Consider the following 17,972-nt stretch of genomic DNA (forward strand, 5'->3'; position numbering starts at 1 on the left):
TGGCCTAGTACTATTAATGCGGGAAGCGTGAACACGATAGTAAGAGGCTCCGTCAAGCGTCGAAAGCCATATGAGATGAGCTAGAATCCACTAGCAATTACGGGCACAGCCGTAAGAAACATAGAGAAAATTCTCTAATATTTGGTTTTTTATTGATAACTTGAATGAAAATTACAATCGAAGAGGTGCCTTATATAGGGCACATAGAATAAACCTAATACAACTAGAAAACAAAAAGAACAATTTATTATAGACTAAAACTAGGAAACCTAATTAAATAAAAATCGGAAATAAAATCCTAGATATTAAAGAATATTACGCAAACATATATTTGGAATCCCAACCAAGATTTCGCTCGAGAATCCCGATATATCCAAAAGAGTAATTTATGATTAATTTCATTATTAAGAAGCCTATTTGAATACCAATTTTCAATATTCAAATCATTCTTCTTAATGTGCAGACGCTTCTTTCTTTTCGAGATTCTTTGTTGAAGTTGGCTAAAATCTCGTCCTACATCAACTATTTCTTCCAGTACCATTTTGCAGATGAGATTTTGCAATACGACCATCAGCTCCTTTATGATAGAAACCCCCAGGGACATGTTCATCACCTGATCCATATACAATTCTTAGTATCTCCTCCGGTGTCCTGTGACTCCTGTCATATGCTACTGAATATGCAGTTCCGGCAAGAACATTGCCAATGATGTTTCCCTCAGCTCCTTTATATTTTGGAACCAGAGGGCCTTCATCTTTCGAACCTGTCTGTCCCAGCTTGTTCCTCAGATCAGAAAGCCAATTTGTAAACTCGACCACTGTTATTCCATATGGGTGCACTCTCACCAGAGCATTCTTATACAGCAATGTTCTAATCACACATCTTGTCCTGATTCCACAGCCAAAAGACCCGCAACAAGCTGAAAGATCAAGTACAACACATGAGAGAAGAAACATAAGAACATGTTAGGTTACCACACACACAAATTTAAAACCAGTCCTCATCATCATTGATCAGGATTCATTATATGCCTAACAACACAACATGTTAAACTGTTTAGCAAAGGAATGTTTTCAAGCATGATTATGATTGGGCATGAAGATTACCCTTTTAGAAGTAGAGCCTTGGAGTTGTGGACCGTTTTGCTCCAACATAACCAGTAAGACCAACATAAGGGATCAAATAGGATGCAAGGAGATAGTTCAAGCTATTGGCATAAGGATTAAATGGTGGCTTCAAAACACGCCCAAATGCAAGATTAAACACCTAAGCAAATGATTTTGCACTTAAATCCAACTGTGGCCTTGGGAACCCTTTCACTGTCTTTTTAATAGCTCTGCAAACAAAAACGAGGTCCCGAGTTCAAATCCCCTTTCCTATAACATTAACCATCAGAAAAGAATACTCAAACACAAAAAATAGGTAAGAAACTGAAAACATATATCGAAAGATTTGAAACCTCAAGTGTCCAACTTTTGCCATGCAAATTGATCACATCCCTAGTGAAAGGGTCTAATTTGGCTTTCTTAGCACCAATTAAACGGTGATGGACCTCCCAATGTCAAGTTTGAAGCAACTTTGTCCAAGCCAAAACCCAAAGAGCCATACAGGAAGAACTCAGCTTCTAAGTACTCAAGGTTCAAAGGAAACTCCAAGAGATCAACATCTGACTTTGGGATAGAAGAGTAAGAATGTGGAAGAAGAAGAAGGAAACTGAGGAAAGCAAGTATAGCGGTGGTGCTGGTATGAGCAAAATGTGCCATGTTTTTCTTTGACTGTTTTTGTTATTGAGATGTGTGTGATCTCATTCGTGGGCTTTGCTCTTATTTATAGCATTTGGCTTAGGAAAGGTGGCACAAGGAGAGTCAAACTTGGGTTTACCACCTAGCTTATGAGTAAGTTCTTTTTCTCTCTCTGTTTTTTTTTTTTTCCTTCTTTTTTCTAATTTTCTTTATGAAGATCTAGAACAATTACTGATTAATGAAGAAGATTAGGAGTTTGGGACGGAAATGTGTAATGTGTGTATGAACTTTTTGAAGCAAGTTTGTCTTTGCATGCAAGTTAGAGGAAATCAGACTGACGATCCCAGTTAAAGGTGCCTACGATTGGATTTTTATGGGATATTTCATAATTAATATTTGAATTTTTATGAAGAGAGAGAAGTTTGCTCGTTCTCCGTACTGACGATTAATCTTTAATAGCTTGAGAATCCTATACATTTGCTAATTTACTATAACGATAATTTTTCTTATTTTCGGAGAGTTTGGGAAAGTCATATGCCCGGAAGAAAAGGTTCTTTACATTGACATTGTTTTAAGACCAATTTGATCTACACTACTGATGAAATAGTCCAAAAAAATAAAAATAAATGATTCATAACGATTGCTGTACCAAAATCAATTATCAAGTACGAACGTATTGTTAGAGATTTAGAAGTTTAACCAAGAGCAAACGTAGAGGTTAGTTCATAAAAATATTGCTGCGTGATCCAATACTAAAAAGAAATACAGAAAGCAAACTAAAAGAAAATAGCCCATAGAGATGTCACACTTCAACGAGTGTACAAATATAAATGATGTAAGGATCCTTGACCCAAAGCACCAATATAGGGCCTTACGCAATGACTTTACTGTTACCCTAGAGCTTAACAACATTTACCACAATTAAGTCTTACTGTCTTACACTAGGGACTAGGGAGATGTAAGTACTTTAAAAGTCTAAAAGTGGTGTACAGTAGTACTCTTTTAACATATAATGCAGTTACTGAAGATTAAAATGAAATTTTATTTACAAAAGGAAAAATTTCACAAACAGTACATCAAGTAAAGGCCACTAATAATTCTTATACATAAAGTTCCAAACCAAACATTTCGGTACACGAAATCTGAAACTCGACCCACTATCAGTACACGACGTCAATTTTTGACACCAAAATGTCCATTATGCCCTCAGTTCTTTTTTTTTTTTAATAAGTTTTTTCCTTCATTTTTATCTCTTTCTTCTTCCTTCTTCCGGCTCCACGAAACCCACTTCTATTTTCATGTGAGAAGAAGCCCGAGCTCACCCACCTCTGTTAACTTCTCAGCCACCAAAATAAGATAACACAGGTGCACACGCACTCTGAAAAAAGAACAAGATGTGAGAAAATTTTAAGATCAAAAGAAAGAGCAACGAACCAATTCTCTTTTCCTCTCCTCTTAACTTGTCTAGTATAGCTTTCTTTGATGATTCCATGTCATCTCCAGTTTCAACTGATGTTTTGGAGTTGCCAACAGCTTCATCTGATCTGCGAGATCGACTGGTATCCAATGCTGTTTGTGCATTTTCCAGCTCATCTCTCAAATTCTTTTCAGTGTCCTCCAATTCCTAATAACAATATTCATCAATTTCAACAAATTGGCTTAAAACTTAACTACAACGCATATCCTCAACATTATAAGACATATTTCTTTTCAAGTCTAAACTTTTGAATTACAAATTACAATCACTAGAAGAAGGCACAACAATCAGATACACAGTTCCAAGCATCATGGGAACTTTTCACATGACTAAATATTAGCTGAGTTACAAATATAAGCTGTAGGACCATAAATCTCACCTCTAACTTCCTCCTAAGTAACTCCGCTTCCTCAATCTTCTCCTGTATTTTACTTTCACAGTTTGATATAGCCTTTTCATATGCAGCATTTTCCTCCTGCAATGTCACCTCTCTCAACTGGGCATGTCCACAAGTACAAACAGGAACTATATCAACAAAGGAAACATAAAAAGGCACTGATCACCTACAACCATGAAACTCAACCAGGACCAAAAACAAGGAAAAATCCCTGAACTTTAACACAATTTGCAATAGCCACAGCTACACCACAATTTGTCTCGTAGAGAGAGAGAGAGAGAGAGAGAGAGAGAGAGAGAGAGAGAGAGAGAGAGAGAGAGAGAGAGAGAGAGAGAGAGAGAGAGAGAGAGAGAGAGAAACAATGGGAAAATCTAACTCCTGCTTCAAAATCAAAGACCCAGATAGAGAAACATCCTAATTCGAATTAAAAGCAACACGCCCAGATAAGAAAGATCCAAACTTTGAACAAGATATGCAACAATTCAGAGTTGTACACAAGAATCACAATCAAATTCAAAAACCCAGCTACTAAATTTAGAGCAGAACCTGTTCTCGGGTGGAGGAATGGGTGTTCAATTGGAGGGCAAGGGCGGCGTTGGAAGCAAGGGAGTGAGCGTGGAGGTGAGGAAGGCAGCGTTGGAAGCGAGGGAGTGAGCCCGGAAGAAGGAAGAGATAAAAACGATGGAAAAAAAAAATAACAGAAAAAAAATTATTAAAAAAAAAACTGAGGGCATAATGGACATTTTGATGTCAAAAATTGACATCATGTACTGATAGTGGGTCGAGTTTCAGATTTCGTGTACTGAAATGTTTGGTTTGAAACTTTATGTATAAGAATTATTAGTGGTTTTTACTTGGTGTACTGTTTGCGAAATTTTCCCTTTACAAAATGAGTGTGAATACCATCTCTCTCTCTCTATTTTTATTTTTTTAACATGATGTGAATACCATCTCTACTTAGTCACTAGTTTTTTACCACTCTGTCTCGTTCTGGCACGTTCAGGATTTCAGCAATTTAAAGTCATCTCGAAATACTTAATACATAAATTAAAATAAGGGTACAGACAATTATATATATTACTTGAAAAATCTATGGTTTTAACAAATTTATACAAAACTCAATTCTCAAAACTCTCTAATTCTCACTTCTCTGTCGCTAGTTTTCTCATCTTACTACTGTGTTTCCTACACTAGTTGTTCTAGTAGTTTACTATCTTCTACATCATCATTGTCAGCGTCAACAATGATAATCCCATCTTCATCATCGTAATCTTCGTCGTCATATTCCATATCATCCTCATCCTCGTCATCCTCTTCAGAATCCGTACCTGCATTCATGGACTGAAACTCAGGAGGAGCAGGGCAGTTCTCTGTGATAGCCTCATCCCTCTTCATCACCAGATGCCGAATGACTCTTTCATCCTTGTCCAACAGGCTCTTGAAATCATTTATCCATTTGGCGTCTATCTCAAAGTTCATCAGAACGTAGTAGGCGTTCTTCGCTTTCTGTATTTTGTATGCTAGTCTTCGCATTCCCCAATCACTCAGTCTCCATATCCTGGCTCTCTTCTCCCCTAGAAAAGCTGCAAGTAAATCCATACACAAGTATCAATGGAAAGTCGTGGCACATGTCAACCGCAACTCAAAGAGAAAATTCATTCTGCTAGACTTGCAATAGGCATACGGAAGCATCAACAAATAGTTAGCAAGTCCCTTGATGAATTTTCATTCTATGCAATGCCAGGCAACTTGCAGAGTCGACATATTTCTGCAGGGAGCAACTACAATCTGCTTTTCCATGTTCACTGAATAAAAAAAAAAATTCATGCATGTACCAAAGAAAGCAATCTATCCATACTGACAGCGAGTATTGACCACTATTTGAAAGTCCTTCAAGTGTGAGTGTGTGACACCTAAAACAACCTAGCTAAAGATTATCTCAGAGCCCACTATTGACATTCTTGCCCAAAGAGACACATTGTCAGCTCATTGCCTACTCTGTATATGAAACGTTGTTTGAAAAGGAAGATATTACAAAATACAAATTGCCGGGCAATAAGAAGCAACAAAAAAAAAACAAAAACTAAAAACCAAAGTAATACCATAATTTTCTGTCTTCTTCTTCTTTCTTTCTTTTTTTTCTTTTTTTCAACCCTTCTTCTGTTTCAAGTCTCTTTAACATAGTACAAGATAGTATAAGAAGACTGGAGAAGCACTCCAAAAGAACTTTTTTCTTTTTTGGTTATAGTCACAGCCAATTCTATCATATTTGGTTCAGTAATGATGTGGGCAATACTATCAGAGCAGAAGAGCAAAGCTAACCTTCAATTTTCTCCTTCACACTCCCCACCTCTTCAGCATGTTTCTCATGAATCAGATAAACCACCTCATAGTGGCGCACTGTAACAAGGGAAACAGTAAGTTGTAAGACATTTCCAGGCCCCTTAAAAACAAAACAGTTACATATAACTAACATTGTCCGTTGTTAATGTAAGAGACCATTACTTTTTAATGTTTTATCATCTAAATCAAGTAATGCTATGTTGGCACGTTGCATCTCAAAAATCACACAAGGTCAAATAATAGTATTTGAAGTACAGTGTAAATGAACAGATATAGTGCATGTGCATACAAGTGTAAAATGCACTATCCTGCTCTGCCAGGAACCAAAGGAGAATCCTAATATTGAGAAGAATGAGCATGAGGCACACTTACGTCTTTCCTCATCCAGATCATCTTGCAGCTGAAGCTTCAGAAATTCATAGACCTCCTCTGCACAGGATGAAAACAAAATTAATTACAGCAGTCCATATGGCGAAAATACTTTTTTGGAAGAATGGCAATTCCTGTTCTATGGCAAGCAACTGTAACAGATTCGACTCCAAATCACTCACCTTCATCTGCGTCCGCAAACTCAGGGAGAAGTGCCCCATCTTCCTGAACTTTCGACTGCAATTCATAACAAAATTAAGTCTCAAAACCAATCTCAATTGTATTAATCACTAATAATACATGTAACTTAAGCTGAGGCAACCAAAACCTTATCTTATCCAACTTCATTTACTTATCAAGAAAAAGAAAATCTTTCCTAGTCTGAACCCAAGTTTCATACTTGAATGGTGAAACATTATAGTCCAAAACAACAAGAACTAAAATGAAATGAAACCCTATACCCACAATTCCAAGGTAAGTGAAACCACAATTCACTTGGCTTTAATCTCAGATAACCAACATGAACTTTTTCTCATAATTTCAGAAACAAAAAACAGCACCAACAAATTAAGAGGTCAAAATTTCAAAGGCTACCTGTTTAAGCAGCACAGCTTCAGGAAAAGGCCCAGTAGCCTCATCAGGTTTAGACACAAAGCTATGCTTATCTTCCTTCTTCCTCTCCTTGTTGTTGTTGTTCTTCTTCGCCCCAACAATCACTGACCTTCTGGGCCCAACTGAGAGCTTCTGAGCACTAAATGGTCTGCAAGAAGAAGAAAACGAAGGGTACCCATTTGAGAATTCCGAGCAAGAACTCTGGTTCCGAGAAGACCCATTTCCGGTGACCAGTTTCAGAGCCGGTGGAGTGAAGAAAGCTACAGAGGCCATTGAGAACCAGTTTTGGAGCTCCACTCTGTTCCAGGATATGCAATTAGAGGTTCAAGTCAGGGAGATTGGGGTAGGTTTGTAATTTCTGTTCAGTTTTGAGGGTATTTAAAAAAATTAGCAACTTCATGTCGGGTCGGGCTTTGGGGGCCTGTTATATTCGGTCCAGTCAAACAGGTTAGGTATAGTAAATTGGCTCTCTCTCAGTAACATTCTTGCCTCTCGATTCTCAGGTTACTTTTCCTGCAAATTCTATAAGAACAGACAATGGGTTTTTATATATGTTTATTTATTTATTTTGGTGATGAAGAAATTTTCATAGACCCTAACAGAGGAAAAGAACAGATACAAAAACCAATATGGGTAATTTTTTTTTATGGGTAGTGAAAAGAAAAAGGGTTGGGAATTTAGATATAGTAAATCTTTACCTCTTCAGTGATTTTAAATTTTTGATGCAACTCTTGGGTCTTTGATGTTCATGTTAAAATCTCATATGTTTAAGTAGTAATAAGTAAATTGTACTTCAGATGGGTTCTTGTCAGTTAAAACCCTAAACCCATGATAGCTATATTTGCTTATTATAGATTAAGTACTAAGTTGTGGCAGTGTCGGTGCTTCAATGTTTCTAGCTAGCAAAATGTCCCACTGTATGCAATCAGAGCCCAACCTTTTCTGTACTCGTGAAGTTGGGAACTTTTATGACCAGAGAGAGATAGTACCCCTTCATTATATTCATTATTCAATAATCATAATCGGTAACAGAAAATAAGCATTGTTGGGAACTTCATGACCTGAGATAATACCCTTTCATTATATTCAATAAGCATAATCAATGGATGCAGCTCACATGTTCTTTTGCTATTTTTAGGTTTTACCTGATTTCTTTGTTGGTAGACACCATTGCAAATGCGCGTGTTTTAATGATCACTATATATGCTTTTAGGTTCTTGAGCATTCCATTACATCGAATCGAGTTGGGAGTTGGAATGGGGGTGGTCGAGGGGCTGCAGCGTTCAGAATCACCTAGAACAATTGTACCGACAAATGCTAGTCATGGTGAAGAAGAATTGGGAAGATTGTTGCCCAAGTATAAGAAACTCAGAGTCTCTTCTGTTCGTGATTTCCCACCAGGCTGTGGACTATTTGCTCACTTGAACAATTCGAGACCTGTTCAAGAGGTACCTTCAATTGTTAAAAATTATCCTCGGAGAATAGTAGAAGCTGTTCGGGAGTTTCCTCCACTCTGTGGTATAAATGCTTTTGTTGAGGCCAAGAATTTGAGTCAAGAGAAGTCAGTTATGGGTGACGAACCATCATCATCAGACACAGAAAAGACTACTGTGAAACAAACACAAGTTCAACCTACAACTGAAAAGAAAAGTCCTAGGGAAGATCCATTAGATGTCTTATCAAATTAACCAACTGCATGGAAAAGCTTTTGAGAGGTCGGAACTTGCATCTCATTGAGTGGTCGTGCTGGGTTTGATGGCTGCCTCAAATAACCAACTGCATAGAGAAGATTCTAAGGGTGGGTTCAAAAGTTGCATACCAACTCCATAGAGAAGATTCTAAGAGTTCAAAACTTGCATACCAACTGCATAGAGAAGATCTTAAGAGTTCGAAACTTGCATCTCATAGAGCGGTTGTGCTGGGTTTGATGGCTGCCTCAAATTCTGTGTGTATGAAGAGGAGAAGGGGTCTACAAGCGTAAACCAGATGATGGTACGAGTGCAAAATATCTAAAACTTGATTTTAAATGTACAGATTTTTACCCTCCTTGTTTTTGTCACAGTAGTTCAAGCAGGAGAAGGGATTGAAATATTGGCCGGAGAGGCAGCCTCATGGTAAGCTTGATTTCAAGTTTCGACTACAGAGGAATGGAGGCCAGAGCTTGCTCAGAAAGGAATAACTGGGGAAGTTTAGAAGGATGGGTCGTCTAGCTATTCAGATATTATAAAAGTTACAGGGGAAGTTTGGAAGGACGGTGCTTGATTACCTAATGAACATCAATCTGCATTTAGTTTATTGGTTCTTTGCATTTCACTACTGATTGATTGAAAAGTATGGGATATGATTAGACCTGTTTTTTTTCTCTTCTGGAATCAGTGGACACCGCATTATAAGATGCCTGTAGAATTATTCTGGTTGTTTTTGTTCCCGTTGAGTATGGAACAGAACATATCACCGATTTTCCTCGAACCACATAACGTGATGTTGCATGCTTCAATGTTCTCTGCTCCTAGTTTCCGCAACTTAATAATGAGAAACTGGGATAAGAGTCTGGTTTACAACTCAAGGTTAAACATAGCAGAGATTTGTTTTCCCAGCAGATCTTTCTGCAACAGAAATTAATGGCCCTCGCTATGAGTGTCTATTTCTCACAACTCAATGTTTACTCTGGTAGAGATCAACAGCTTTGATCAACATACTGATGAATTTCAGCATGACATACTGATGAACAACTAAATCATTTCAGCATACAATTCTATTATTTTTATTTTACTTTATATTTTGAGGACAGCATACGATTCTATTTAGTAAGCTGTGTTACACTGGATTAACTAGGATACCATGACTCTCCTAGTCCTGGCCTCCTGCACTAATCCAGTCAGGCTCTTTCGACGACTTATCAAAGACCTCGTTTGTCAAAAAAAAGTTCGGAAAACAATTTTAACATAAATTACGAGGATATATCACAGTTGCCCCCAAACTAATAACCTTGTAAGCATAGTCTAGCATGGATTCCACATTAGAAAAGAGATCAGAACATTTTAATCGGATCCTGATGCCAGCTATCATATTTATCACTCTTTATCTCATCAGATAAAAGCTAACCAGTAGATTACATCCAACATCAGGTTTCAGTAATACACCTCCTTCACTCATGATTCATTTGGATCCCTCCACAAAACCAAGTGCAAAAAATATGCAGTGCAAGATCTCCTTGCGCCACCATGGATAAGTTATTCACAACCTAATTCCCATTTGATGTAGGGATCTTTCTCATCAGATAGACCGGTCAGAATCTAGATTCTAATTAGAGTGAAAATAAATGGAAAACAAGAAGAAGATTGATGAAGATCTGTAGTATCCAGGCTAAATTGTGATTGATTCTATACTTATGCCATATTAATGGAGTCAAACTTTTCCTCGGGCCTGCTTTTTCTGGAAAACAGACGATACACCACCAGTGAAATAGATTATGAACCTTCTTTATCACATTCAGTAATGCTTACACAAAGACTGGTGACATAATAAACAAGGGGAACAACAGGTTCTATACTCACCATTGCTTCTTTCCCTTTTTCTTTCTCTTGTTAGCACTGCCACTAGTCTTGGTACCATTTCCAGATTTGGCAGAAGGGCTCTCAGCGGAGGTGCCGGCACTAAAATTCTCATACATGCCTGTTTGCATTGCATTTTGTAGCCACTCAACAAATTCTTCCTCTGTCATGCACTCTTCAACAGATGCTGGCATCCGCCCGCCTCTTTGTCCTGAATTTGTTCCCTTTCCAGAATTGTGCTTCGTAGAGGTCACACTAGTGTTCACATGAAAACTAGGTTTGTGTGTGTTGGCTGGACATCTCATTCCCTGCAACAAAAACTCAGCTTTATGTAAATCTACTTTCAATAACTGCAATACCTCTGAGTTTGTGTATGAGACACCTCCCACCTAATTAAGAAAAATGTTAACATAGGATTACCTGACAAATATACCACTCGCTAGCATTATATATCTTGCTATCTGCACAAACAAATGCAGATGGAGTATCTACCTGCACATTTGACATTATTTTTAAAACAAGTATCTTGGATTAGACACTTTTCACATCAATGCTAATCACCGTTTTCCACTTTCTTTAAATGTTGATTTCTTTTCTTTCCACTGACGAAACAATGACTCATTCAATATCAGTTAAAGAGGGAAATCAAGTTATGAGCAGACACATGAAACATCAAATTCCAAAAACAAGCTTCCAACATAAAGGCATGTACCTTCTGCAATAATCCAAAGAAGAAAGGTTGTGAAGATTGTTCAACCCATCCATCACCATCTTTCGCTTGATGAAAATCTTTGCAATCCTTTAAAAACAAAAAAACCATAGTGAAAACATTACCACCAATAACAACAAATGCCAGCTGTTTATGGGAAAACAAGCATCATGGGCATAATCAAAATAATTATGATAAATGCAAACTAATAGAACATCAAGAAGCTTTCAAAAATAAATGAAATACCTGGCACCATCTTGCTCTAGATTTTGATTTTCTGGTGAGTGACCAGGTATGAAAGTTGTTGCACTTATTGCAGGCAATTCGCCTTGACTCTCCAAATGGGTCCTCACCATCAGCCTCTGGGCTTCCAAATCCAGAGGGGAAGAAACCGTTTCCTCCATCCTGGGAAATATATTGCATTAAAAGCTTAGATAAGGCAGATAGGAAACTTGGAACCAGTGATACAGCCCTAAGAGCAATATTAAACAAACAAATACTTGATGGCAGAAGCTATAACTAGAAAGACCATAAGAATACTTTCTACTGACAAATCCAAGTTAAGGATAGAACCCCCTTGGATTTGGAACCAAGTGGCAGGCATCACTTCACGATTCAACTTCTCAGGTTCCTCATGAATATTGAAGAAATTGGTCAAACAATTTCACTTTCCCACACCGATTACAAAATTGAACACATGTGTAACATATGAGGACAAGATTATTACCTTTTGTGAAGCACTTTTAAACCTACGGAAAATGTTCAGCAGTTCCTGGCTCCTTAATTCGTCATCATATGCTTTTCGCTTCAAGGAATCAAGTAAAACCTAGAAAAAAATATACAGCAAAATGGTACAACAATTTAAGCAGAATGAAAAACCAAACAGCAAAAAAAAAAATTCTCAAAGGATATATCACAAGAATCACCTCATATGCATTCTGTAGTTTCTTGAAAGCTTCAGCAGCCTTTTCATTTCCCATATTCTTATCAGGATGGACCAACATTGCCTGATAAGCAACATAAAAATTCAAATAACACAATTATTTTAAGTCACATATATGGAGATGGACCCGAATTGCCTGATCAATCCCGGGAAGGATCAAAATCATTCATTAAATATCATAACAAGATAGTCAGATTTTTCAACTACATAGAACACCATATTTACCAGAAAACCAAGAAGAATTTGGAAAATAAATCCCATTACAAAGAACGGCAATTACCTTTTTCTTATACTCTCGCTTCAGTAAAGAAATATCTACGTCTTCATAGCGAGAGAATCCCAGCACTGAATAGTGGTCAGTACAATTTAGCAGCCGAACAATTTCATCTTCAGAAGTTAACTCCGAATCAGCCCCACTGGTTGAAGGCACTCCAGGGCTACGATCAGCAGAAAACCATGGGCCATTTTCTGAGGATGAGGAATGCACATGCTCACCATTGAAGAAGCCTTGTTGATCGTGCATTCCAGATGTTTGTTCAGGGGATCCGGTAGGTCTTGTATTATGATTTACGTTGTTCTTTAAGAAATATATTAGACACTCACTTGAGATAAAAGATAAATTTAACCCCAAGAGCACACCCAGCCATCCAACATACGTCCAAGCACAATACATGGAATACACAGTTGCAATTAACAGTGCAACGCGCTCATGGCTCAGAGTGAATGCCAAACCTGAAATTTGAAGAATAAAGAACCTCAGCACGATCTGATAATCAAATCATTTGAATAAAATGATTAAGAGAGTAGAGGAAATCACCTCCAAAGAAGATTACAAGTACTGTTGTCCAAAAGCTTCCATAAAGCCACAAGAAAAGAGCTCCAGAAAGAGCAACCAATAAAATTGCAAGCATGAACCCAATGAAAACTCCAATTAAAGCTGCTGAGACCTGGTTATATTCAAGCAATAAGTATGAATACATCGGAGACTAATACAAATGAATAAGCTAAGAAATGGTAAGGTGAACTTAATCAGCATGCCCTAATTGCAAGTAATAATTCATGAGGATACATTTATATACTCGGAAATTCTGGATGCTCAAAAAGTCATAATCGTTTAGAATAAGCCAAAAAGGTGGGAAACTACAAGGAACCATAAACGGGGTGCATTCTGTTTGAAAATAAGCCCAAACATAAATCATTGAAAAGGCATAGTAATTTTCTGATTATTAAGTAGTCAAGACTCAGCAGAAAATTAGCAATACTAGGGCTTACCAAGACAATCAGGAATTTAAACATCCCAACCATAGAAACTACTGAGAGAATGCTGAACCATATAACTGAAAACAAGGATGTTGTCCCCATGCGTACGAAGGAATCGATACCCCTTAAGGTAAAATTGAACCAAAGCATTGATATAATAAACAGCACACTCCAAAGCTGCGTAAGCCACTTCTTAACTATAGGATATGCCTGATCAACCTTTGTTTGGACATAATCACGACCATTCTGTACTTTACTTGTTACAGTCAGAATCATTGGTTTGTGCCTCTGCAGCCATTCATTAGCCACTTTCAAGAAGGACAATGTTGATGCCCTCAAATTTCTAACCAATACGCTATCTGAAGACTCTATCTTCCCCATCAGATTTTTACATGCCGATTCAGTGAGTAACCTGATTTTCTTTTGCATGTTTGCGACGTATTTCACTATGGGGTAACGGCCCATTATGCTCTCTTATGCTTGGAGCTTCATTATTTCCATTGCAATTTCCTGAATCACTTCCTGAAGACGTCGACTGCCCTTGACCCGGCATTGGATCCGTCCCTTGATTCTCTTTCCTCAAAACCTTCCCAGGTTTTTGCTTGCTTTTATTCTCATCTCCAGCATGATTGGTTTTACTCACACCTGCTGAAAGAGGACTGCTTGGCTGGTCACCATTTGAGATTTCTTCTCCAGGGAAAACTTTCACCTCACTTGCTTTCCCATTCGCTTTTGTTTCTGCGGGTGTACCCCCTGACTCCGAACCCTTCTTCTTTTGCTTCGACGTCTGCCGATCAACCCCATTCTTCTGTTGATTAGCCTTCCGAGCCATTACTTACTCCTTGACGTACACTTAAGGAGAAGTCCAATTTATGTGATACTCAAAGCAGCCATGCCGTGCATGCTAGATTCCACATCACCATGTGAGAAGCATAGTCTGCAAATAATGAAGAAAACTAAAGTCACAACAGACGCTTACCTGCTAAGCATTTAAACAAACCAGACCTACTGGACTGGAAAAACAGTAACAGCACTCATATATCCACAACATCTCTAAACTTGTCAAGCTTACTTATAACAAGATCTTCACTTAGACTAGTATTGAACAGAATAACCAGTAACAACAGTATGCAAAACAAGCGCAAATCACAAAAACTGAACCAAAATCAACATCAAAACTGGTGGAGTCATAACAAAAACCCAAGAATCATAAACAAGAGCATGCAAAGTAAGCACTATTATAGTTTCCGAGACTTTGCATTTTTTTCGCCTACCGCAAGAAACAAGAATTACACTGTATGGTATTACAAACGCCATCATGAATTGAAAAAAAAAAAACTTGGAATTTAGAAAACCAAAAAACCCCTCTTTTTAGATTGAAAGCCCCAAAAAGCCTCAAATGAGAATAAACCCCAAATTGGGCAGGCTCAACACGGAATTGCATACCAAACAAAATTCGATGAAATCGAGCAAGACCCAGATTACACAATCAGTCATGAAAACTAGACAACATTGAAACATGGGTTCCAGAGAGACATACCTGGTGCTCTGACAGCAGAGATTAGAATGAAGCAGAGAGAATAATCAGAGTGGCGTATTGTTTGCGGGGAATAACAAGAATCAGACCAACACTGATTGAAGCTGTCTCTCTCTGTTCTCTGGAGGCAACGCTGTTTCTGTGCGTCTCACTTTTTTCTCATCCAAGACGTTGAAGTTCTCGTGTGTCCCCATTGCGGATTGGGCCTGGACGTTACGGGCTTTGGACTCCCACGCGCCCCAATAGTAACATTTGGTTATGGTCAAAGCAGAACAGGGTACCCTCTGCAACGGAAACAAATCATAGGTTACAAGACCTTACTGTATAGGAAACAGAGATTCAAACTGAAAATGATGCCTGTGTCATTGGCGTTATCAGTCGATTTGACTATTTTGAGCACTAGGGATGTGACCGACCGCTATAAGTTTTAAGTTCAGTGAAAGGTTGAGAGAGGATCTAAAGAGATGTATTTGCTTGACGTTGGTGTAACCCCGACCTATAATATTGTAGCCACTTTATGGTTATTTTGACTTAACGTTGTGATTGCTCTGGTTGACTGATTTAGGTTCAACTAATCCAGTTTAAATTTAAATTAATATATGTAGTTGATAGCAGTCAAGGTCGTGCATGTAATTAGTACTTGAGGTTGAGCCGGTAATTTTGACAGTACGTGCCACGCTTGGCATGGAAGTTATGCGTGAACGTATGAACTCAATGGGGGTGTTGATGAGCAGCAGTACTATCTGCTAGCCTCTCAGCAAATACTTAAATCAGTCATGTTCACCTACTCAATAAATTCTCTGTTCAATTGTGCTCAACTATCGTTAGATTTAGATCACATAGTGAAGAATACCATTGAATCTAAATCTAACATCAGTTGAGCACAATTGAATACATAATTTATTAAGTATGTGAATAGAACTCTACCTAAACCCTAGAACGTATAAATACCGCGGATAACTGAACTCTAGAGCGAGGGCAACAGAGCACTCAACAATTTTCATAATATATGTCAAATTCATGGTCTGTTCTTCTTCCAGGTGATATCTTCTCCCTAATTGTCGAACATATTTCGTTTAAGGACCTTGTTCGCCTTGGTGTGGTATGCAAGACTTGGAGACCGGTCGTTCTTGAAGCTATTCGACACCACACCATTATGTATATGCCATGGCTAACCGCGCATGCCCCTTGGAGAAGTACGATACGTATTGGAACAATCTTCAACAATATGCTTGAACCTCGCGCACAGTCGACCAAACAAACTTAATTACTAGTACTCTCTTAAAGAAATTAAACGGTTGTAAGTAAAGAGGTAAAACATTTAGATTCTGCTAGCGTTTGTGCTTCGAGATATGGTTGGTTGCTTTTGTTAGAAACGAAGGTTAGTAGTGAAGCTGTGTATTGTTTTTTTACAATCCTTTTCTTAATGAAATTATCGAACTACCTTTGTTACCATTAGAATTTGGGTATCCGAACTTGCTTGGATTCGAAACTGAATTTGTAGCTAGAGTGTTGTTCACTGTTCCGCCGACTTCTCCTGATTGTGTTATCTTCGTTGTATCCGAAAGACGTGGAGTTGGCTATTCTGGTGATTGGAGAACAATCTTCAACATAAATACTTTTAGTCTCAAAGATGGAAGGCGGAGTACAATTCATACAACTGGTCCTAGTGCTGCTGATATTGGTGATTTGGTCTGCATTGATGGAGTTTTACACTGCCTTTATTATAATGAGAATGATAGTTCGTTATTGAAATTGGCTACCTTCAATGTCACACTTCAAGATTGGACTGTGATGAACTATAGATACTCTGAAAGTTCGTTACTGAAACTAGCTGCCTCCGATGCCGCAGTTAATTAATCGGACTCGAAAGAACGATAATTACTTTCATAAATATAACCCAATGTTTTACTGCTTGGTTGAGTCGACTGATGGGGAGCTGTTCTTAGCAATCAGGTCTACATGTTACAAGTATACTGCTATTAACCAAAGTTATTGGCAAGTTTATCGATTTGATCTGTCCGAATATGAATGGACTCGAATTAACAGCTTGGGAAATCAAGTATTGTCGATGAATGAGCAGGAATTTCGAGAGGATGGGTGTAAGCAGTGGTCGGCAATGGCAGTTCCAACAGTAGGAGAGGCTAGGAAATTTGCAAACATGATAGTTGTTCTTGAAGGGTATCGATGCCGGTGTTTTACCTGCGACACTGAAGGCAATTGGAGGTATCATGCAACTTTCCCTTTGGACAAGGAGAAAGGATACTACAGTTGGATTGAACGCCCAATGTGAGGACTGAGGAGACTAGGTTGCATTATCGATGTAACAATATTTTGAGTGGCTTTCTGATACACTTTGTTAGAGAAATTTTATGTGCTATGATGATTTTTTTAGGTGACACTATAACAGCAAGAATTCATAGATTCAACAAATTAGGTTATGTAGGTTTTTCTTTGGAAGGTGATCTAGAGGAAATGGAGATTTGAGCTGAGTTATGCTTGTGAATTATGTCTTTCATTGGATCTACAAGTCTCATTCACTTAATTTAGTTAGACTTTATTGATCATATTTGTCTACAGGTACGTAGCTAGGAATGACAGGAGGGTTGGGCTAATTTTATACATACAAAAATTTTTCCAAGAACTCTTTTTTTTTTTTTTTTGGAGGTTTGGAACCCAGTATTGCACAAAGCACCTGAGTAGACCCACAAATATTTTGAACTGAGATTGACAACTAAACAAGCCCAAATTTAAACCTGGTTGGTGACTTGGTGTTGTAAAACACCATTTTTTTTAAAGAAAAAAAAAATTCTAATCAGCCCATTCGGCCATTCCCAATTATCAAACATCATCAGGCATCAGCAATGACAAATTGACAATCAATTATCAAATATCAAGCATCATCAACAAGTCAACAACCCATTCCAAACCATTACCAAACATCATTGTAGCCTTGTAGCTTGACAACCCATTCGGCCATTCCCAATTATCAACGCATCATCAACAACCCATTACCCATCAGCAATGAC

General features: G+C 38.0%; 2 protein-coding genes and 1 pseudogene across 2 annotated transcripts; all 3 read right to left on the minus strand.

Annotated features, from left to right (window-relative positions):
• Nucleotides 1–518: 518 nt before the first annotated feature.
• On the minus strand, nucleotides 519–1,763 carry LOC112199510 (annotated as a pseudogene).
• Nucleotides 1,764–4,640: 2,877 nt separating this feature from the next.
• On the minus strand, nucleotides 4,641–7,284 carry LOC112197843. The gene is made up of 5 exons (XM_024338740.2): nucleotides 6,923–7,284; nucleotides 6,511–6,565; nucleotides 6,332–6,388; nucleotides 5,939–6,016; nucleotides 4,641–5,199 (listed from the first exon to the last, which is right to left on the minus strand). Exons 1-5 carry the CDS (start codon nucleotides 7,211–7,213, stop codon nucleotides 4,802–4,804), a joined length of 879 nt encoding a protein of 292 aa, XP_024194508.1. The 5' UTR covers nucleotides 7,214–7,284; the 3' UTR covers nucleotides 4,641–4,801.
• A 2,939-nt stretch (nucleotides 7,285–10,223) lies between these two features.
• LOC112197536 lies at nucleotides 10,224–15,152 on the minus strand. Its single transcript, XM_024338262.2, is given in 11 exon segments — nucleotides 10,224–10,802; nucleotides 10,915–10,986; nucleotides 11,207–11,293; nucleotides 11,450–11,608; nucleotides 11,931–12,029; nucleotides 12,130–12,210; nucleotides 12,427–12,878; nucleotides 12,964–13,093; nucleotides 13,419–13,841; nucleotides 13,843–14,343; nucleotides 14,947–15,152. Coding segments are annotated over 10 exon segments (2,208 nt in total). The 5' UTR covers nucleotides 14,239–14,343; nucleotides 14,947–15,152; the 3' UTR covers nucleotides 10,224–10,493.
• Nucleotides 15,153–17,972: the final 2,820 nt, after the last annotated feature.

Source organism: Rosa chinensis, chromosome 4 (genome assembly GCF_002994745.2).
Source record: "Rosa chinensis cultivar Old Blush chromosome 4, RchiOBHm-V2, whole genome shotgun sequence".
Classification (NCBI taxonomy): domain Eukaryota; kingdom Viridiplantae; phylum Streptophyta; class Magnoliopsida; order Rosales; family Rosaceae; genus Rosa; species Rosa chinensis.

Bases quoted from the DNA above. Each gene is read 5' to 3' on its own strand.
- LOC112197843 (XM_024338740.2), bottom strand. From the start codon at position 7,213: ATGGCCTCTGTAGCTTTCTTCACTCCACCGGCTCTGAAACTGGTCACC. The intron at 6,566-6,922 runs GTAGCCTTTGAA...TATGAATTGCAG, and splicing joins AAGCTGTGCTGCTTAAACAG to TCGAAAGTTCAGGAAGATGG. The intron at 6,017-6,331 runs GTAAGTGTGCCT...CCCTTGTTACAG, and splicing joins TGATCTGGATGAGGAAAGAC to TGCGCCACTATGAGGTGGTT.